The 22,768-nt window shown below is 37.0% G+C and overlaps 1 protein-coding gene across 1 annotated transcript in view; it reads right to left on the reverse strand.

Moving 5' to 3' along the window:
* Window positions 1-22,768, reverse strand: part of pdcd11 (programmed cell death 11) — a 27,516-nt gene that overhangs the window by 1,635 nt on the left and 3,113 nt on the right. Inside the window, exons 4-32 of the mRNA XM_016470729.1 lie at window positions 20,133-20,300; window positions 19,877-20,038; window positions 18,018-18,126; window positions 17,440-17,615; window positions 17,139-17,246; window positions 16,089-16,298; window positions 15,882-16,006; window positions 15,726-15,786; window positions 15,478-15,624; window positions 14,383-14,634; window positions 13,195-13,320; window positions 12,879-13,076; window positions 12,325-12,495; window positions 12,020-12,233; window positions 11,774-11,926; window positions 9,047-9,162; window positions 8,478-8,962; window positions 7,084-7,146; window positions 6,851-6,932; window positions 6,676-6,769; window positions 4,383-4,484; window positions 3,980-4,157; window positions 3,801-3,857; window positions 2,396-2,521; window positions 2,187-2,309; window positions 1,916-2,084; window positions 1,656-1,844; window positions 1,409-1,552; window positions 200-450 (exon numbers count right to left, since the gene is read on the reverse strand). Coding sequence (XP_016326215.1) covers window positions 200-450; window positions 1,409-1,552; window positions 1,656-1,844; window positions 1,916-2,084; window positions 2,187-2,309; window positions 2,396-2,521; window positions 3,801-3,857; window positions 3,980-4,157; window positions 4,383-4,484; window positions 6,676-6,769; window positions 6,851-6,932; window positions 7,084-7,146; window positions 8,478-8,962; window positions 9,047-9,162; window positions 11,774-11,926; window positions 12,020-12,233; window positions 12,325-12,495; window positions 12,879-13,076; window positions 13,195-13,320; window positions 14,383-14,634; window positions 15,478-15,624; window positions 15,726-15,786; window positions 15,882-16,006; window positions 16,089-16,298; window positions 17,139-17,246; window positions 17,440-17,615; window positions 18,018-18,126; window positions 19,877-20,038; window positions 20,133-20,300 — 4,559 coding nt within the window. The remainder of the gene's footprint in view (window positions 1-199; window positions 451-1,408; window positions 1,553-1,655; window positions 1,845-1,915; window positions 2,085-2,186; window positions 2,310-2,395; window positions 2,522-3,800; window positions 3,858-3,979; window positions 4,158-4,382; window positions 4,485-6,675; window positions 6,770-6,850; window positions 6,933-7,083; window positions 7,147-8,477; window positions 8,963-9,046; window positions 9,163-11,773; window positions 11,927-12,019; window positions 12,234-12,324; window positions 12,496-12,878; window positions 13,077-13,194; window positions 13,321-14,382; window positions 14,635-15,477; window positions 15,625-15,725; window positions 15,787-15,881; window positions 16,007-16,088; window positions 16,299-17,138; window positions 17,247-17,439; window positions 17,616-18,017; window positions 18,127-19,876; window positions 20,039-20,132; window positions 20,301-22,768) is intronic.

Genomic DNA, 22,768 nt, shown 5'->3' on the forward strand with positions numbered 1-22,768 from the left:
CGGTGCTGACCCAGATCCGGGTCAGTGGCGCCGGCGTGATGTCATTACACCGGATCTGGGTCAGCACCGACACACGCTCGCGTCATGATACTGTCGTGAACGCGCGTCCAAAGTGATAGTTACCTTGCTGTCTATGGGAGTAATTAATGACAGAATTTTCATTTTTGGGTGAACAAACCCTTTAAACCAGTCTTTTCACCTGAAGGAGATGGTTTTGAGGGCTCTCTCGCCGACCGCACGCGCCTGCTCGATCTGCGTGGCCTGCAGATGGAAAGCCATGTACTGCAGCCAGAGGAGGGAGCTGTCTGGAGACGACAGGAGCAGACGCTCAAACGCCGCTGTGCTGTCCGGACGCACGGACGTGTCCATGAGCTCCGCCTCCAGCTTGCTGAGCTGCTGCTCCGCGTTCTGCTGCGCCTGCTTCAGCTCTTTACGGGACTTTTTCATCGGCTGGTGAGAAAGAGGAGCTGTTTACTGTGTGTGTGCAGACTATGCATTGTAAAAAGTGATTGCAAACAAAACGAGGATTTTTTGGAGTACGTTTTATGCTAAGAAAATGCTATTTTAGTCTCTCAAATTCAAAATGTTCTACTTCACATTTAACTGAATGCATTACTTGCCATTTCTTTGTAATTATTTAATGAAACCACAGGTTTTTTTGAAGTTTAATAATCGCTTTAATTATCACACAGGCAGTATTGCGAATATTTTTCCCGTTCCAAAATTTAAGACCTCTTGAAAATCAGAAATGTAGCATTACATCACTTGCTCACCAATGGATTCTACGCAGTGAATGGGTGCCGTCAGAATGAGAGCTGATAAAAACATCACAATAATCCACAATTAATCCTCACAACTCCAGTACATCAATCAAACTCTTATGAAGCGAAAAGCTGTGGTGTTTGTAAGAAACAAACCATCACTTCTGGCCAAAATACGTGTCATCTATCCATACTAAGTTGTGTGGATTATTGTGATGTTTTTAGCAGCTGTTTGGACTCTCATTCTGACGGCACCCATTCACTGCAGAGCATCCATTTTTTTAGCAGCTGTTTGGACTCTCATTCTGACGGCACCCATTCACTGCAGAGGATCCATTGGTGAGAAAATGATGTAATGTTAAATTTCTCTATATCTATTGTGATGAAGCAAACTCATCCATATTTTGCATGATCTTCAGCAAACGTTCGTTTTTGAGTGAACTTAACAGTGAGACAGTGACAGTGAGTGAGACATTTAAGATTTTTATTACCTTAAATTTGATAAAAACAATTTTTAAGACCCTATAAATTCTACACCAAATTGTTTCCGTATGTGCACCTTCCATTGTTATTCTGGAAAATTAAATAAATAGATATTCAACAGTCTACATGGGAGCAACTTAGTTTTGACGCATGTGTGAGCTCACCTTGCTTGTGACTTCCTGCTCATCCTCACTGGAATCATGGGTGTCATCTACTGCGGCAAAAGGTGTTAAAGAGCACAGTGTGGATTCCCACGGGAAGCCAAAAGCCACCTGCAGCCGTTCTGGTTCCTTTGCCTCCTGCTTACCCTAAACAATCAGACGACAACTGTTACACATCAGAGAAGCAGCTGTACACCCATATTAAAATATAAAATCAATCGAATTGATCTGAAAAGAGAAGATGCGTCACCTTTACTTGGTCTTGATTTTTACGCAACGGCATTACTTCCTCCTCTCTGAAGAACACTTCTACACCACTGTCATTATCCTCTGTTTTAGTTTTCTTTTTAATCGTTTTCTTCTTTTCTGTGGATTTGCCCTTTACTGGGCCTTCTTTTTTCTTTTTAATCATCTGTCCATTTTTCTTATCGTCTTGTTGCTAGAAGGATTAAACACAAGGTCAAATCCATCCTCTTCGAAACTATCAGTTAAACACAAACACACACTTACCTGGCTCTCAGAATTAACCCGCTTCCTCTTGGTGGCTTTCTTGTCACGTTCTTGCTTCTGCTCTTCTGTCAAACGCAATGGAAGCTCAAGGGATTCTGGGAGCAGATCTGGTTTGCCAGTGTCCTTTGACAGCAGTGACAGGTTCACATGCTCTTTCTTGGTGTTCACACTGATTTAGAAGCAACTGTCTTTAGTCATATAGCACTACAAATAGATACATTTAAATGTATTATTAATAGCTGGTCATTTTACACATGTAGACATACATTACCTGAGAACCTTGGCTGTCAGCAATGCATTCATGGAAATGTGTTCGGAAAACGTTTTTTGGTTGTTCACAAAGTATTTTGTAGCATTCTGGAAAAGAACTCTTCCTGAGATGGTCCTTGATAACCTTCATACAAGAAAAATCATTTTAATTCAACTCATGAGGCTAAAATGGTTTCTTTAAAAATGTGCAGCAAAATCAACATACTTTACCTCACAAATATGCCTAGATCAGTAACTGACATCAAATATCCCCTGATAATCTGGCCCTCTTTTATATCGGAAATTGACTGAATGTCTGGATCTTCTTGAAGATTCTTATTGTGGTCCTTATACAATCTGCAGAAAGTGGAGACATTTGAGTTTAAAATAAATAAAATGGAAAATTTAAATTACTTGCAAAAATGAAAAATTTAATACAAAACTAAAAAATAATTATAAAAAAAATTAAAGGAAAAAAAAAAGAAATAGAAAAAGGCTGAATACAATGAGACAAAGCTAAATTTTAAATAATCGTCATACTCAAATCTAACACAAAGCTTAAGATTTATTTGTAATGCTTCCAAGATGAATACAAATGGAAATGGCCTGTCAGATGTCCACATGAGAGCAGGCCTGTTTTATGAACTATTTAATAGTTTCAAATGACTTGTCAGACAGTGGCCAAAATATACAAGCCAACAGAAAAAAATCATGGTCATCATCTGCACAATTACGCACATGCAGGCCAGATGTCCTCAATATTCTGAGAAGAAAGCAACAGATGATATGGGTCAAAGACCTACACAGACCTGAGACCTCCCATTTATTACTTCAGGCAACGCATCACACTGCTGCTGGTTTCTCAGGATAGAAAGAGCACAAACCACAGCAGTGTTCATTTCAAATGTTTTTTTTTAATATAACATTCAAAATAGTAAATATAGTTTAAAAACCATGTTTTGCCTCACACTTTTGTTAAAAAATATCTAAATGTCCCAATTTATTGTCAAAAGCCTAATTTCAATGTCCCATGAAAGAAGACAAAAAGTAAAAAACAAAATAATAATAAAATAAATAAATAAATAAAAATAATAATATAATATAAAATAAGGTAACATTTTGAGATTTTTTGGAGTCAAGCGCATCATCCTCTGGCTGTTTGTGTATATTGTTAAAAGAAAAGTTTAATAAAATGCAAACTTACATTTAGATTAGATACCAAACTACAAAAAAATAAAATAAAATAAATAAAACTTTTATTGACTATTAAGTACAAAACTGCTAGCATTTTTTATCATTACTAGCATAACTGACGTTATTATTGTCATTATCACATTATTGTCAAGTAATATTTATCTTGGTAATGTACTTGTAGTTGTTTATTATATAAAAACTTCAATAATAAATAAAATAAAAAATACATTTAACAGGTGAAATATGAAAAAATATACAAGGTATACTTGGTTTAACACATATACATGTAAAAAAAAAATAAAAAATGAAACGATAAGCATTGTGAATAAAGCAAAATAAATAAATATATTAATTTATTTAATGGAACGTTTTAAAGAAAGAAAAGTGATGGCGATCTACAACCCAATTTAATCTAATTTTGAAATGATGCTTGATTATGTACCTGGAGGGACGCAATGAAACGTTGAAGTTTCCATTTTCCTCCCCAATAACGTAGCACCTGGATAAAAGACATGCACGCACACAAACAAACTTCACATTTTAAGCTTTTTAATGCTACTATGCAGGAAAAATCCTTTCAAGACATTCGTCATAAACAATTCCAACTAGGTCATGACTCACCGGACTAGTTGGCCCAGCTTGTAAGGCTCTAGCGGGTTGTCTGTGAATTCATCAGAGAGATCCATTACCGAAGCCAAACCCGAATTTCCAAATGGGAGTTGGAGAAACAGTCCCATGTGAGGCACAATTTTCCGAACCTTCGCCATGGTGATCACCCCTTGCTCCAGCTTGTACATCCCTACAGCAACGGCACACACAGGAAATGCTAAAGAGACTCGAGGGACGACCACCACATGCGTCATGATGGCAGAAGCGCGACATCAAGAGCTGTGTGACTCAGCGTTTGGTATAATGAGGACAAAATATAAACTAGGAAATGTTGTCACATCAAATCTCCTCTGACAGTACGGATAGTGCTGTGCTTCAAAACAGTTATGATTGCAGATGAAACTACAAGTATTACCTGTGAGTGAAAGGGAAAGACGAAAAGGCCTGCTGGTACCAAGACCAGCAACCTTTGCAGAAATAGTCTGTCCCAGTTTAAAAAGCGTCTGTGGGTGTTTAGCTTGCTGTGGGAAAAACAATTTGAAAACATTATAGCTTGTTTATTCTGAAATTAATTTAACAAAACATGCATGACTTGAAAATATTTTTTACAAGTAACATTTAAGTCACCATTAAATGAACTCTTTCAAATAAGTAACATGTTTATTAAATATAAATGAAATACTTTTTATAATAAGCAATGCAATACTGTAACTCATTACTTTTCAAATAATGCATTTAACAAACAAGTAGGGGTGGGCAAGGTGATCAAAATCACGCTAAGAGTAATTTTACTTCACTGTAACAATATATAATCACAATATAGTTATTTTTACTTTAAATAAGGTCTTCATGATATCAACATTTTTGATACCTTAGAAGTTTCATAATTGTCACCAATGTCAATGTCACAAGTATATCACAATATCACAGTCAGCGGTTAAATAAGAATAAGAAACTCATTACATGCAATTGCACAAAAAAACTACAGAACAAATAAGAAACAATACATACACCGTATTAAAGGGTTAGTTCACCCAAAAATGAAAATCAGCCCATAAATTACTCGCCCTCAAGTCAGCACAGAAGCAGCTCCGGGAGCATGACGTATGAGTTGCGCATGCGCCAGTCAGTCTCGTGAAAACCAACGTTTGTTAACAGGAGCAAAGGAAGCAAAGTTTCCTTACTTCAGCAAAGGACGTCCATCACTTCTGAGCGGCGCATGCGCAACGCTGACCTCCATATGTCATCCGCCCGGAGCTGCTTCCGCTTACAACAGTGAGCGGAAGCTACATTAAAGTGATTATTATGTTTTGAATATGGATATTTTTCTTACAAAAACACATCGATTCGCTACAGGAGGCCTTTGTTCACCCCCCGGAGCCGTGTGATACACTTTTTTTTTATGGATGGGTGCTTTTTATTTAACTTCTTTTGAACTGATGCATGCAACACCCGCTGAGTGCCATGAAACAGCTTGAAAGATCAAAGACAATTTTTAATATAACTCCGACTGGATTCGTCTGAAAGAAGAAAGTCATATACACCTAGGATGACTTGAGGGTGAGTAATTTATGGGCTAATTTTCATTTTTGGGTGAACTAACCCTTTAAGTATTAATCTGTATAAAAACACTGCATATTCTTCACTGTGTAAATTAAATATATATTTCTTCTTATTAAAGTTACAAAAGTGATTCAGGCAAGAGCAGTTAAGAGATTTTCTCTCTTTTGTTGGTTGATAAACATGAATGACAGACAGCAGGAATATTAAACTGCTGTCACTTTAAGAGCTGCCCGAATCCAATATAGTGTTACACGTGTTTTCTTTCTCAGCTGTTTGCTTTTGATAATGGTAAGTGTTAGTGATCACGTAGCACAGCAATGTCACGTGAGTGTGTAACCGTGATAGAGACGATTGTTGACAAATTTCTACCAGCTAATCGTGTGTACCGGTATATCGCCCATCCCTACAAACAAGGAAAGCAAAGTTGTACAGAGACTTACGCTAGGTTTGTTAATCATGGCTAACAGTTCAACGGTTCCCATGACGTTGGGCTTCACATGGACTTCTAAGCATTGTGATTCTTTGAAGAACTGAGGAGAAGGCAAAAATTACTTCAACAGCTCATGCAGTTTAATATTACATTTCCTTTTCCTTAAACTGTAAAAAGCTACCTTTGATGCAAAGCATATGATTTCATCTCCAGGTTTGTAGTTCAATTTGTCAACTGTCTTCTTGTCAGCATCATTCAGTTTGCTGAAAAAGAGTTGAAAACGAGGGACGTATGTACCACAAAACAATGAATAGAAAACATACACCCAGACAAACGTTTGGTGCAGTTGTTCCCATACGCTGCTTGCTCACATTAATGTACAATTAATGTATGGAGAGCTATAGAAATGCATACCTGGGCAGAAGAGTGAGTTCAGGGAGGGAAACCTTAAAGTCGGGATGAGAGATTGGCAGGAACCTGTTGAAAGAGAATATTTTACGAGAAACTGCCCGAATCCAATATAGTGTTACACGTGTTTTCTTTCTCAGCTGTTTGCTTTTGATAATGATAAGTTTTAGTGATCACGTAGCACAGCAATGTCACGTGAGTGTGTAACCGTGATAGAGACGATTGTTGACAAATTTCTACCAGCTAATCGTGTGTACCGGTATATCGCCCATCCCTACAAACAAGGAAAGCAAAGTTGTACAGAGACTTACGCTAGGTTTGTTAATCATGGCTAACAGTTCAACGGTTCCCATGACGTTGGGCTTCACATGGACTTCTAAGCATTGTGATTCTTTGAAGAACTGAGGAGAAGGCAAAAATTACTTCAACAGCTCATGCAGTTTAATATTACATTTCCTTTTCCTTAAACTGTAAAAAGCTACCTTTGATGCAAAGCATATGATTTCATCTCCAGGTTTGTAGTTCAATTTGTCAACTGTCTTCTTGTCAGCATCATTCAGTTTGCTGAAAAAGAGTTGAAAACGAGGGACGTATGTACCACAAAACAATGAATAGAAAACATACACCCAGACAAACGTTTGGTGCAGTTGTTCCCATACGCTGCTTGCTCACATTAATGTACAATTAATGTATGGAGAGCTATAGAAATGCATACCTGGGCAGAAGAGTGAGTTCAGGGAGGGAAACCTTAAAGTCGGGATGAGAGATTGGCAGGAACCTGTTGAAAGAGAATATTTTACGAGAATAAAGAAAAAAAAAATGTCAAGCTAGCTAAATATCGAATAAAACAATGCCAATAGTCCATAAAAGCTGACATTATAACCACAACACCAATGAAAAGTATTCCTTCAAGCATATTCCTCACATTGAGCCACAAAAACAAAATATGAACAAATATGAGTCTGTAACTGAGCAAAAAAAGAAAAAAAATTACAAAATATTATATTTATATTTATTAAATTTAAATCTGCATGCTAATAGAATAGTAACAGTAAAAATAAATATTAAATGGTAAAAATAACCACTGTGCCATAAAACAGCAAAATAAAAAAAATAAACAAAAAAAACAAAGCATTTAAATGAATGAAATACAAAAAAAAAACAATAAATAAAAACTTTAAATAAATAAAATATAAAATAAATTTTACAATGAAATAAAGCATTTAAATAAAAAGTAAAATACTACAAAATAAAAGGACTTAAAAAAAAAAAAAAGAATATAGCTTTAAATAAAATAAAAATTCCCCCCCCCCCCACATTATACAGTATATATTTCATTTTATTTTATGCCTCTGGGTGAGTACTATTTGAAAGCCTTGTATGTAGGTTTATGAATAGCCCCATTTAAAAGCCCTGAGACAAAGTAGATTCTGTGACAGACAACTTAACACGGCTATATTTACTTGTGACCATGAACTGTGTGCCCTCCAATCACTCTGGCTTCGACCTTGCTCCCGACCTTCAGGGATGATGTTGGGAAGCTGCCAACCACTGGTGACTCCTCAATCTGAGATACATGGATACTTCCTGCGGTCCCCGACGGCAGCATCACCACCACATCCATGGGCTTCACCTTCTTTACCGTCACCGTCATCACTTCCCCAAGATCTGTTCTCTTAGATTTTCTCTGCTCCCGTTTCTGCGTTCCTCTCGTGGCGTCCTGTTTCTGACACTCGACAAGAGGAAGTCCTCCCAACTCCTCACTGCTGGGCTCCTCCATGGTCACATTCAGACAGGAACCGACGAGAAATTTCTTTGAATTTAAGATGTCATTTAAGTGTGTGCGAGTGGGAATGATTGTCAGGTGACCAGTGTCACCCAATGAGACGACAGCAAAGTCTTTGTCGGTGTACTGGATAGTGGCAGTGAGTTTAAATAAAAATACCCGCCCCGCCCCCCCCACATTATACAGTATATATTTCATTTTATTTTATGCCTCTGGGTGAGTACTATTTGAAAGCCTTGTATGTAGGTTTATGAATAGCCCCATTTAAAAGCCCTGAGACAAAGTAGATTCTGTGACAGACAACTTAACACGGCTATATTTACTTGTGACCATGAACTGTGTGCCCTCCAATCACTCTGGCTTCGACCTTGCTCCCGACCTTCAGGGATGATGTTGGGAAGCTGCCAACCACTGGTGACTCCTCAATCTGAGATACATGGATACTTCCTGCGGTCCCCGACGGCAGCATCACCACCACATCCATGGGCTTCACCTTCTTTACCGTCACCGTCATCACTTCCCCAAGATCTGTTCTCTTAGATTTTCTCTGCTCCCGTTTCTGCGTTCCTCTCGTGGCGTCCTGTTTCTGACACTCGACAAGAGGAAGTCCTCCCAACTCCTCACTGCTGGGCTCCTCCATGGTCACATTCAGACAGGAACCGACGAGAAATTTCTTTGAATTTAAGATGTCATTTAAGTGTGTGCGAGTGGGAATGATTGTCAGGTGACCAGTGTCACCCAATGAGACGACAGCAAAGTCTTTGTCGGTGTACTGGATAGTGGCAGTGAGTTTGGAGTCCTTTTCCAACTGAAGACAAACAAAAAGAATTAACTTTAACAGGCCTGAATAAATTACATGCTGTGGGTTTTCAGGGTTTTGAGTTGGACTTACCTTTTTCCTCGTCGCCGCGGTCAGCTCTGGAAGCAGCGACACATGGACCTCAGACTTCGAAAGGTCTACATGGAGAATCACTGCAGTGAGTTTGCAGCCTGGACTCACATTCACACCTGAAACATTGACACAAATCTAGTTAGATGAGAACTAGCATGTTATCCGTCCATGTCAAGAGATCACCAAATTCACACACAACCACTGATATTGTAAAGTTGCCGGTTTCACAAGATGGTACATGTAGACAGTCCAATGTGAGAATCATTTCAACAGGAAACGTTGTTTTTTTTTTTGGAATCAAATGATCCAAGACATTCAGCTACAACATTGTTATTGCAAACTAAAAGTAAAATTATTAAAAGTACGTCAAATTTGGTAAGTATATTGTGACTGTTTAATCGTTTGATTGGGTTATTTGAGAAATTGTACAGTTTAAATTTCAATCACATTTTGCCTTTCAAATAAGGGAAATGATATTATGTTATGTTATGTTATATTATATTGAGGGCTGTCAGTTTAACGCGTTAACTTAATTAAATAGTTACGAAAAATATAACTTGATTAAAATATTTTAATGCAGATAACGCACTGGCCCCGCCCCCAGACCTGTACGTCATCTTACATTTCATACAGATGACTGTTGATAAATCTGATGCAGGGCAACAACTCCATAAATGCAGTTATGCCCTAAAATGTAAGATATTGGGGCAATAAAATGACCCGTTATGAGTTTTTGTCTCATATTTATATAAAATGATAAGGGATATCACATGAGCAGCGAGAACAATATCACATGATTGCTGTTTTTGTCCCTAATATCATGAGTTTAAATGTGATTTTATACAGCAGTTCAGTAAATAAGAAAATAATATAGTGTTATTTTAAACAATATTGTCTGCTTTTGCTCAATTTTGCTCAAAATGTTCCCTTTAAAGCCACAGCAGAAATGTTTTGAGTCTCCAAGCAACACAGCAGTGATGCATTTCTGAATGAATCTGCATTTTGAACAAATCGTGTGAACCAAAAAAAAAAAGAAAGGTATTTTGAAGACTGTTGGTAACAAAGCTGTTTTGTTTACCAGTGACTTTCATTACATGAACAAAATTCCTGAGTTATTTCTCAAATTATCTTCTTTTATGTTCCATGGTTTATGTTAGGCTGATGTAGCCTAAATGTTTGTATAATAAATTTAATGTTGAATCAAATAAAATATTTCTTTCTAAAGCTACTCTTTGTAATGTCTACTTGATACTTTCTTATTTGACACAATAATAGCTTTAAATGATCTTGTTTGGGTATTTAAACAGGCAAGTTTAATTTGCGATTAATTAGATCAATTAATCGACACATGTAAAATCTGAATCGACTAACAGCCCTAATTATATTATATTATATATAGGTTTCATTGGTGTGTGAATGTAAAGTGGACCAAGTTTATAGCTGAACCAACACAATATATAAATAAACAATAAACACATTTTCACAGCAATAAAGACAATAATATTGGACTATTTTACTATATATTTCCAAGTGAAAACTAAAAAAAGGATCACGTAACACGGGTCTATTTTTCGGTAATTGAAAAAGCTGGAAAATAAATATTAGATTAAAAACGTGCGCAAAAAAAAAAAAAAAAAAAAAAACTGAAATGTTGCCAAATTAAATTAGTTGAAATAAACTGAAGTTCTAAAATTAATGAAACTAAAACTGACATAAAAAAATTAAAGCTGAATCAAAATATTAGACAAAAGAACAAAAACAAAACTGAAGCTATTCTTGACCAATGAAGTCTCTAAACAGTGAATTTCAACTCAAAGGGGCCCGAGAACTGTTATTGCATTGTCTACTTAAAGTCCCCATGAAATCAAAATTAAAGTTTTTTTGGGTGTTAGTATCAATATGTTAGTCTTAAGGTTATCTATAAGGCAGTGTGCTCCAAAACAGACAAAATTCGCATTTAGAAGATATAACCATTAAAACGATACTTCATCTTCTCATCAAATCTTCTGACCAATCAAACGTTCTTTAGAAGCCGAAGCGCCCGCCCCCTACACTATAAATAGAGCTGAAGCTGCGGCGGAGATCGGTCGCTTGTTCACAGTGTAGTATTTCCTTTACAGTGAATGGCACGTAGTGCACAATGTAGGTGATAGGGAACGATTCGGATAGTGTAAATATGCTTTCGATTGGGGCAAATGAGGTCTGGTTTCACGTTGTGTCATGCGAACCGCGGCAGCGCTCAGTCTGACTTTGGCTCCGGTCCAGAGACGCGATCGCACGGAGCGGATCATATGCGCGAGTCTGCATATATTAAACACTTTAAAACTACACAGCCTCAGCATGATTATGATCACTATTTTGTTTTACTAAGAGTTTCATATTGAATCTAGGGGGTAATCTATTAGACTGTGGCTGTCAAATGCGGCTTTACCGAGCTCAACGGCTCTGAGTGACCCGTGCAGATATAAACAAAACGCTATTGGCTAATCTAAAAAGGGGCTGCTCGATATGTCCCGCCCTGTCTTCCTGTTTCAGGTGAAATTACGTCACCACATAGAATAACGCTGCGTGTTTCAAGGCACTTCAGGGGACCTTTAAGACTAAAAGCTGACATTAATATAACTAGAAACAAGTTGTTTTCATGACAATGTGAGTTTTGTTGTAACAGTTTAAAATTAATTTAAAAAAATTATTATTATTTTTTTTAAAGAGGAAGGCAGTCCTCACCTTCTGTGTGGTACTTTGAGACCAATACAGTGGCTTCACTGAGCTGATCTGAGGTCAGTGCGACCGAGCCATCCTCCATGTTATCTCCCACCGTCACCTTCAGTTTATCTCCGAGTGATACAGCAGAGAGCTGCTGCAGGACGTCAGACTCACCTGGAGACAACAGAGATTTGGATATCTTGATTAAAGAGAAAACAGAAATTAAACACCTTATCATTTGTCATTCATCAGAGCCTACGCTCATACCTCTGCAAGTCATCATCTCAAAGATGGCCTTCCTTTCCTTCAGACCCTGGATCAGTCTGGCTTGGGACCCTTCCTCTGAGAGACTCAATTCTGACACCCTCAGACTGACCAGAAACCTGCTCTTCTTTTCATCCAAATTGGTGACTTTGGCAACAATGGTCTGGCCGATGTCAAAGACGGTTGAGGTGTCTGTGATGAACTGATCACCCATGGCCTACGACGAGACAGAAACACAACATCAAATCTACACAAAAATGTACAATTTCACACTAAATCCCATCCAAACGACCAAAACAAAGACGTACAGCTTTAGGAGCGAGGCCGAAGAGTTCATACGGGAAATCGACGAAGACTCCATAAGGCATGATGTTTTTCACCCAGCCGACCATCTGCATCCCCACCTGGAGCTCAGAGAAGTTTTTGGGGATGCCGTCGTCCTCCAGACAGGCCTTCAGCAGGGGTTTCTTAGTGAGAGTCTGAACAGAACTAGGTTAAGAAGAACTGAACGATGTGGAAGTTTGTCGACTTGATTGCACAGATAATATTTAAACTGAACTGAGCTGGGCTGCGTTTCCCAAAGTTGATCGTAGCTCCATTGGTTTCAACGATGCTTTTGGGAAACGCAGCCCAGGACAATGACGTCACTGAATCAACTGACTTTAATTGGAAAACTACTGAGTGTTTACCATCATCCTCTTGCATTATCGACACTATTTTCCTGTTTAATACTGTAAAGCTGCTTTGAAAGCATCTGTATTGTATAAAGCGCTATATAAATAAAGGTGACTTGACTTGCCAGTCAGAGATTTTATAGTTATTTTTACTGACAACAAAGATAAGAATGGCTGTGTGAGGATACAATGCCCTTCTTCTTGGTCTTGCTGAGACACATTATATTAGAGATGGTGTCGCCCTCCTCCAGCACCATCCACAGGGGAAGGCAGTTGGTCACGTGGTCAGAGAGGTGCACTGTGGGTATGAAAGCTGGCACCTCCTCAGGAACAATGGAGACCTCCAGACCATCCAGGACTTTGCGGCGCACTTTTACTTCAACCGTCTAAATGGGAAATAGCAATAAAAGAAAAGTTTACAAAAAGTATCTTTTTTTTTTTTTTTTTAATTTTCACATGCTTTGAAAAGTAGGTAAGTATAAAAACTTGTTTCAGTCAAATTACCTTTCCAACCACAAAGTCAAATTTGGCAGTCTGTGCCTCTTTTACGTCTCCCTCAGTAACGGCCCTGAAGGATAAACGTAGCATCTTTTTTTCTTCATCACAATCCAAGACTTTGGCCTGGACAACCTGCAGAAAACAATTAAAAGACTGTTAGTTAGTGTGAACTGAAGATCAAAACCGTTCAAGAGACACAGAAATGTGTGACTGGAATACATTTGACAAAATACACAATGTGCACGAGCAATATAATATACACTATCATTCAAGTTTAGAGACAGTACAATTTTTTTCAAATGGTTTTTGAAGTCTTTTATGCTAACCATAGCTGCCTTTATTTGATCAAAAATGCACACAGTAATATTGTCAAATATTAACTCTTCCATTTTAAAATATAATTTATTTAAATGTCATTTTCAGCATCATTACTCAAGTTTTCAGTGTCACATGATCCTTCAGAAATCATTGTAATATCCTGATTTGATGCTTAAGAGACATTATCATCAACTTTGAAAACAGTTGTGCTGCTTAATGAATGGAAAGCTCAAAAGAACAAATCTTCTTTAACAATGTAAAATCTAGGGCTGCACAATTAATCGAATTTCTAATTGCGATTACAATTATGGATGCCACAATTAAGTAATCGTTCAAAGTCCACTTATGTTATTCTGCATGCTTAAGATGCATTTTTCTTTCTTTCTACATGTTATCTTTAAGGGTTTTTCCATTGATTTAATTTTAGTATAACACTATAATACCATTCATATTTTTACTTTTTTATAATTTAAAGAAGAAACCAATCCGATGTATAGTTGACATTTGAGGCTTAATACTATAGAAAAGCACTAAAAGTTTTTCAGTTAGAGTGTTTTCAGCTTGTTTATTTTCAAATAAAAATACGGCATGCAGTTGCATCAAACAATGGTATAAACATCATTCAATGTAAATTGTGATAATCGTAATTAATAATCGCAATTATAATTTCAAGGGAATAATCGACAATTATGATTTTTGTCGTAATCGTGCAGCCCTAGTAAAATCTTTAATGTCCTTTTTTATAATTTAATGCATCCTTGCTGAATAAAAGTATTCCTTTTTTTTTAATCGTACTGACCCCAAATTTTTTAACAGTAGTGTAACAATTTTTAACTAGATGCATTTGACAGTTTTTAAATAATGTTCCTCTCTGACCTGGCCAACGAAGAAGAGCTCTTCTGGATTAGCCACATACTCTGTGGACAGTTCAGGCTTAGGAACCAGACCCTTCACATCTTCATAGAAACGAACAATGCAGCCAAAGTCCTTCACACACACGATGAAGCCGTGGGAGACGCGGCCCACCCTGGCATCAGCGTAGGACAGGAAGAGAGGGAGTGTGGACTCAACAAGGGCCTTCTTCCTGGTCAGGCACAACTTCTTCTGCTGAGCGTCCAATGACAACACCTAAACAAACCCATGTTAAATTAATAAGAAGAAAGGTTGCAAATACATTGTCAGTGAAACACAAGACTGCGTTCAAGGGGAGAGAGAGATGTCAAATGCCAAGAGAGTACAAAATTTGGGAAAAATAAAATAAATAAATTCAACAATAAACCACTTTGGCATTATCTATTTGTTTCAAATAATCAAAACAGGTTTAAATTTTACATAGTATTTTTTAAAAACTCAAGAATGCATTAAAGGAAAAAAATAAAATAGAAACATGAAATAAACAAACAAAAAAAACTTTGACAATATATGTCTTTCAAATAATCAAAGCAGCTTTAAATTTTACATTAAAAAAAACTATATTTAAAAAAACGTGTAACGTGGAGAAAGCCATTTCATTTTCATGCGAAAATATATTTTTAAACATGTTATGAAAAAGACCAGTTCAAAAGGGAAAATGGAGCAAACAAACAAACAAAAACAAACAAACAAAAAAAAAAACACTCTGGCATAATCCGTTTCAAATAATCAAAGCCGTTTTAAATGTTACATTATATTTTCAATATACCAAGACTGCATTAAAATAACAAAATAAACAAACAAACCCAACAATAAAACCTTTGGCATAATCTATTTGTACATAAAAAAAACAAAAACAAAAAAACAATATTTTTTTAAAAACTTGTAGCATGTAGACAGCCATTTCATTGTATGCGTCATGTGAAGATTTAAAAAAAATGGAGTAACCCCAAAAAACTGCTAGACTAATTATTACTACTTTTACAATACTTTCATCATCTTGGACATCCTTATTTTTCACTGACCCTAAAAAACAGTGCATGACTTTAACATCCTCACCCTGCACTTGACCTTCAGTCCACTAGTGAACAACTTCTCTGGGTTCTTTAAGACAACATCGGCCAGGTGAATTTTGGGTATCAATCCTTTGATGTGGTTCGTTATCCTCACGTACGCACCATGTTTCTGCAAATCCGTAACTGTACCCTAAAACCCACAGGAAGCATTTGACCACAAGCACATTTATTCTTTTGTGTGACATTTCCTACAAATCCATTTATATTTCGTGCTCAAACACGGTTGCCCACCTCAACAATTTGTCCCACTTTGATGTCTTGATATCTGAACAACTCGGTTTGAACAGTGCTCCTATAAAACAAAAAGAAAACAAAACAACAAAATATAAAATAAACTGGGAACCCAGAACCCCCTAGCAACCACATAACAGCAGCCTAGCAACCAACCTGCGCAGTGTGCCCACGTGCATTCGCTCCATAGGACTGTAATCTATGATTCTCAGAGTGTGTTCAGGCTGGGTCAGCAAGCGGTTTGGGTTGAATTCTTCTTTTGCCTCCTTCGTGAGGTTTTTCTACATGTAAAATGCAAATAAAACTCTCAGATTAGTGTCCATGTGTGTAGTACATCTGTGTCAAGACTGGTTTTGTACTCACATGCACAAAGGCTGTGGTCCCATCAGGCATCTTCATCAAGGCTCCAGAGTGATGGTGCAAAGCAGACATCTTACAGCCCTGCACCACCTCACTCACCCGCTCACTCGAGATGTCATCCAGCAAAGCACCGCCTGGTGGCAGGAGATGCCTGCGCAGGGACAGACCCACATGCCGCGTGGATGGCTCCACATACAGAACCCGTGCCAGAACCTGAGACAGAGCCGGAAGAAAGAACTTCATTAATGACTGAGAATCAGTTTTATTTTGGTATTATTTTTTATATTATTATACTTTAAAGTTTTTATTTCTACACTTTCAGTTTTCATTTTAGTTAATGATTCGTCATTTCATTTTGTGCTTTTATTCGTTGTTGTTTATTTTAAATATTACTATTCAGGATATAATTATTTTTTATTTCAGCTTTAGTTTTAGTACTTTTATTTATTTGTTTCAGTGGTTCAACTTAAACTAATCAAAAATTAGAAATGTTGCCTTGTCGACTAACTGAAACAAGTAAACCTTTTAGATCTAATATTTATATTTTACACAGTTTCTGCAGGTTTTATTTGAGGCTTTTTAAAGACCTTTTAAGGACAATGTAAAGAAATGTTAAAGTTGTATTAGCAACACTTTTTTATTATTTAGAGTTTATGATTAAAAAATATAAACAAGTATCTGCCAATGAGGTTAATTCAAAAGGGAAAAAAGTCTGCAATCCCCATTGACAGATATTTGTTCTTATTTTAAACAAACTCAATTTAGTTCACTTTTTCAGAAAACAAGACTTTGCATCTTCATTTTGCATCTCAAGTAAATGCATCTTGACTTAAGGATATTTGTATTGGAATACAAGATCAAAGTACTGAGGTAGATATTGCTTTTTGCAGAGCATGCAGCACTTAATGCCATAACTTTATCATTTAAAACTTTCTGGTCTGATTTAAGACTTTCTTAAGTCCTTCATTTGTGTAAGGTCGAGTACCCACAGAAACCCTGATTTTATTTCAGCTTTATAAATATATATAATTCTGAAGGTCTTTTGACTCATACCTCGTCTCCTGTGTTGTAGGTAGATGCTTTGTCCTCATCAAGGTGCAGAAAGTCAACCATTCCAGTAAAAGATGAAAGATACGTCACGATAAGCCCATGAGGAGTAACCTAGCATGACAAAACATCAGCAGACAACGTCAACATCTCAAAACGACTGACCTAGAACATTTGAAATTATCTTAAAAGGGAATTCAAACGGCTTACAGTGACTTACAGTTGTTTCTGCATATTAAACTGGGATAGGAGGAAGTATTTTAACATCGACATTATTATATTTTATGTCTATGTGCAGCTGACTTACCCTCTTGATGTGTGCCCGGATCAGAAGTCCCGGCAGGAGCGTGTCTAGAGTCCATCCTTGCTGAGTCTCTGCACAGGCCTTTCCAAGAGCCTGGGGATCCTGGGACAGACGCACCACACGTCCATCGTTCTTGACTTCCTCTATCAGGATCGTCATGTACTGACCCACATTCAGATCTGAGATAAACAGGAAACTTACATTCATAATACCGCTTTTATCCTGATCAGAGGACATGGACAGTTCATCCAAAAATTAAATTACGTCAATGTTGTTGTCATTCCAAACCTGCATAACTTTTATTATTATTAATGTAATAAAATGTAAAAGTTAAAAAAAAATTATCCTTTATTTTTCCAGGAAGGTCCCATTGAGATTAAAATAAATCTCTTCTTCCAGGGAGTCTTGGCCAAGATGACCATACAAAAAGTTTCACATAGTTAAAAAAAAAAATTTACTGATTTTATCACTGAATCATTCATTCAATTGATTTGTTCGAACGGCTGAATCATTCAGGAATGAAGCAAGTGACTGTCTTTATGAACTGACGGAAATCCGTCGTAGCGACGGAACTTTAATACCTTTTTTTGAGGAAGTGCTTTGTTTGGGCAAGAAAGCTTTAGTGCCACTGATTCCGATGTCAACCAGGAAGCCGTGATCTTCCACACTCTCCACACAACCACTCAGTGTCTAAAATGTTAAGACAGTCTTATCTTAGTTCACAAGTGACAATTACTCACAAAAGATTCAACAACAACTGGGTGATACATACTACCAATTGTATAAAAGTTTGGTTTATGCTCAGTTTAAAAAAAAAATATATATATTTTTTTTTATTTAGCAAGGACACATATATACATTATATTGTTACAAAATATTTATATTTCAAATAAATGCTGTTCTTTCTATTTATTAAAGAATGCTGGAAAAAGCATCACAAATTCCACAAAAATATTAAGCAGCACACCTTTTCAGCATTGATAATAATAAGAAATGTTTCTTGAGCATCAAATCAGAATATGTGACCCTGGACCACAAAACCGGTCACAAGTGTCAATTTTTCAAAACTGAGATTTGTACTAGGGTTGGGCCGATAGACGATGCCATCGTAAATCGCCGATGGCTGACAGACATCACAATGTTAAGTTGACATCGTGATTCCTTCCCCACCACCCCCTCTCCCGCAATCCGCCGCATCCCAGTTCCGTGTTCAGAAAGGAAATGAAGTGTACTACGGAAATCCTAAAGGGAATAAATAGCTTACGAGATGGGAGGATAAAAAAAAATATTTTAATACTTTTTCTCGTAATTATATCGTTGGGTAAGTATAGGAGACTGTATATAAATTGCGGACATCAGGGAGCCGCTATTGAAACCGCTTTCGATTGCGCGCTCTCCTTTTACTTTCGAGATTCACAAGGACTCTATACTATGGAGCGGCAGTACTTACCACGCATTTGACAAGATTAGATGTTTGTCATTGGTGCTCAGGATCTGCAAATCATTCGCCATCGTCCTTTCAGACATTTCTCCTTACTCTGTGTATGTGGTAAGTAAACTTTCATGTACTGTAATGCAACAGGCTACCGCTAGCAAGCGGCTAACCTTTTAGTGGCTCCGTAGGACGCGTTATTTGTTTCACGCTTCGGGCACACCCCTAAACCCGCCCCCCGATGTCATCGTCCATCACAGTTTCACTGTAGACATCGTCCGATGCCAATTTGGTAGACATCGCCCAACCCTAATTTGTACATTAGGTACAAATTGGTCCAGGGTCACATATTAGAATGATTTCTGAAGGATCATGTGACACTGAAGACTGGAGTAATGATGCTGAAAATTCAGCTTTGCATCACAGAAATAAATTACATTTTAAAATATATTCAAAAAGAAAACATGTGTAACAGACTTCATTAAAAAAAAAAAAAAAAAACCTTTAAAAAAAATCTTACAGGCCCCAAACTTTTGACCAGTAATGTATCTAAAAAAAATGTACTTGTTATTTTCCAGCCATCTGATTATATGCATATGCTCTAAAACGGCATTCTAAACAGTACTGAATTATTTCATTTTAATATCGGTATCAAAAGAACACTGAACATATCATAAATATTCAATATATCACCCAGGTCATTTTGATACAACTGTCTACTTGTTTCACATTGAGCAGCATTAACTACACAGAGCCGTTGTTCACTGACGAGCTGCGCAAAAAATCGCGCGAATATGAACGTGGTTTTGCGCAGCTCGTCAGTGAACAATGGCTCTATGTAGTTAATGCTGCTCAATGTGAAAGCACGCACGTGATGGAGATTTACCACTGATTACAGAAGCGGCTTTACTGACAAGATGCGCATTAAATCTCGCATGCGATTTATCGTGCAGCCCTAATATATATATATATAAATTGTATATAATACATAAAAGTTTGCAAACTCACCATTCCAGGTTTCAAAGAACCTGAACTCAACACCTTGTTAACCCCTTTAGGGTTGATTGACACTTTAAGACTAGTATGACCCTCCTTAATGGAGTCGAGAGACGACACAACGCATCTGATCAGCATTCCAGGAGTAAGCAGTTGTGGGAGAGGGACAACTTCCTGTGAAGAGTAGACAAACACAAACAAAATGCATCCTTTAATGACAACATTCACATACAGCTTTACATTTTCATTCCTTATGCAGCTGTGGTACCTTTAAACTGTCTTCAGAGTCCAGGTTGTCCTTAAGAATACTGGTATAGGAGTCACAAATGTTGCAGATTGGCAGGTAACCAACAAGACCGCTGGAAAAACCAACTACCGCCTCAAAGTCCGACACTTCCTTCACACAACCCAGCATCAGAGTGCCAATCTTCAGATTCTAGACAGAAAAACCAGAGTGCCAGAGAAATCAAATACAAGGTCAGTGGCATGACTCAATTCTTGTGTGTTTGTTTCAAAAATAAATAAATAATAAATAAATAAATATATACATATACAGTGGTGGACAAAATTATTAGAACACTAGTAAAATAAAAATGGTTTTAAGCCTGTCATTTCTAGGGGTGGGCGATATGACCAAAATCTTATATCACGATATGACTAATTTTATATCACTATAACGATATAGTTATTTTTTTCTTTTAAAAAGGTTTTTATGATATTAAAATCTTTGATTCCATAGAATTTTCATAATGCTTGTCACCAATGTCAATATCAAACTAATACAAGCCCACTAAAGATAAATAAACAGTCAGTGATTAAAGCTGACTGTAAGTTTTGCCTCTTTGTCGCCATCTCTGTTTGAAAACCTGGAATTGCAGCTGTGTGCGGAATTATCTAGCTTGCGTGGGCTGTCCGTCGGCACGGCTCCAGCGTGGATGAATCTAATGTTCTGAAGAGTATGTGTGGCAGTCAGTCACCGCACCGGTGTGGATATTTACTGTACTTCGCAATCACAGATTCTAGCCTACGTCTTGGAATATGACCCAAATAAGAATTTTCAACGTATATTGCCATCTGAACAAGTAACAAGTCTACCACGTTTGTTCTGACCAACTGAGGAAAAAAGCATTACAATAAATCGCGCTACCAATGTGATTAAATCTGTATTAGCGTGTAGATTTCAATTTCTGCAGTCTAATCTAATTGTCATACTCTTCGAATTTCATATTCAGAAATTCTTTTAACTCAAAAAGCAAATGATGCTCCCTTCGAACTGGTTTTCTTTAAAATACAAATCTTTGTAATCCCAGGCTATCTGTAATCAGAAGCACATTTATAACTGGAATATAATTTCATTTCATTCACATGTGTTTCATAAACACATAATCCTTTATGGATTACAATCCACCATCAAAATTATACATTTAATTATTCCAGCTGCTGTGAGAAAAGGCTATAAATGATCGGCCACCTGAAGGATCCTCACATGCGATAGCCTACTAGCCGGGACAACTTCTTCATGTTTACAGACGTGACATAATGACGCAGTGCCATGCTCGAATTTCCCGCGAAAACCTACCCGTACAACTCAAATTAGAAAACATTATTATAAGCTAACTGTTGTGAATCGGGCTAAAGTAAGGCGATAGTTTTGAACATTGGCTGGTTATGTACTTGCTCAAATATTGATTTCGGATCATTTTTAACCAAAAAACGTTACGGACTGCAGCTTTAAATAAGGATAAGAAAGTAATTGCAAGAAATAGGACAAAAAACTACAATAAATAAGAAATGCTACATACATCGAGTAAATTAATTAGTCTTCACTGTGTTAATTCTATCTATCTATCTATCTATCTATCTATCTACTATATTGGACAGCTTCCCCTTTAAGACCGAAGTCAGTAAAGGTCGCATTCATCCAAATGATGAAAAAGTATTATGAATACTTAATAAGGATTCACATTAAGGATGAATACTTAATAAAGGACTTTATAAGGATAAGAAAGTAATTGCAAGAAATAGGACAAAAAACTACAATAAATAAGAAATGCTACATACATCGTGTAAATTAATTAGTCTTCACTGTGTTAATTCTATCTATCTATCTATCTATCTCGATACTATATTGGACAGCTTCCCCTTTAAGACCGAAGTCAGTAAAGGTCGCAGTCATCCAAATGATGAAAAAGTATTACCGTAAACAATGTATTCTGAGACACCACAAAATAAACGAGCATAATATGAAACGATAAAACTTTTTATTTCGTCCATCCAATATATATCGGCACAAACCTAGTCATTTCTATCTTTTGCTGTAGTGTGTCAGTGGGAAATAGGGCTGCACGATTAATCGAATGCGATTGTCATGCGTATTTTGATAGTAAAGCCGGTTCTGTAATAGTCTTGTGCCGGTATTCGGTAATGCGATATATCACGGTAATGAATATGCACGATATTGTTATCGTGGGCACTTCTAAATACCGTGAATAATTATATATTACAAATTATTTAGAATTTTTAATGCATTTTACGAATACTTTTCCCATCAACTGGTCAAAATGCACAACACCGCTGTATGCTGCGTGAAAGACGCCTGCACACTCTGATGTAAATAAGCGCTGACGAGAAGCAAATGCCGGAACATGTGAGAGACGCTCTGGATGAAAGCGCACTTTCACTCTCTGACAGCAGATGGCGCTAAACTGCAGAAATAATAATAATAATAATAATAATAATTCATTTAAATGCAGCCTTTACCCCGGAAACCCTGTAAACAAAGCAGCTGCACTACTTTCTGTTTCTGAAAGGTGTTTAAATGATTTAAACAGCCATTCAGATTTGTGTATTTGCTATGATGTTCATCACAGCGCCAAATACTTAAATATTTAGACTTAATAGGCT

The sequence above is a fragment of the Sinocyclocheilus anshuiensis genome, unplaced genomic scaffold, assembly GCF_001515605.1.
Source record: "Sinocyclocheilus anshuiensis isolate Anshui unplaced genomic scaffold, SAMN03320099.WGS_v1.1 scaffold469, whole genome shotgun sequence".
Lineage (NCBI taxonomy): Eukaryota > Metazoa > Chordata > Actinopteri > Cypriniformes > Cyprinidae > Sinocyclocheilus > Sinocyclocheilus anshuiensis.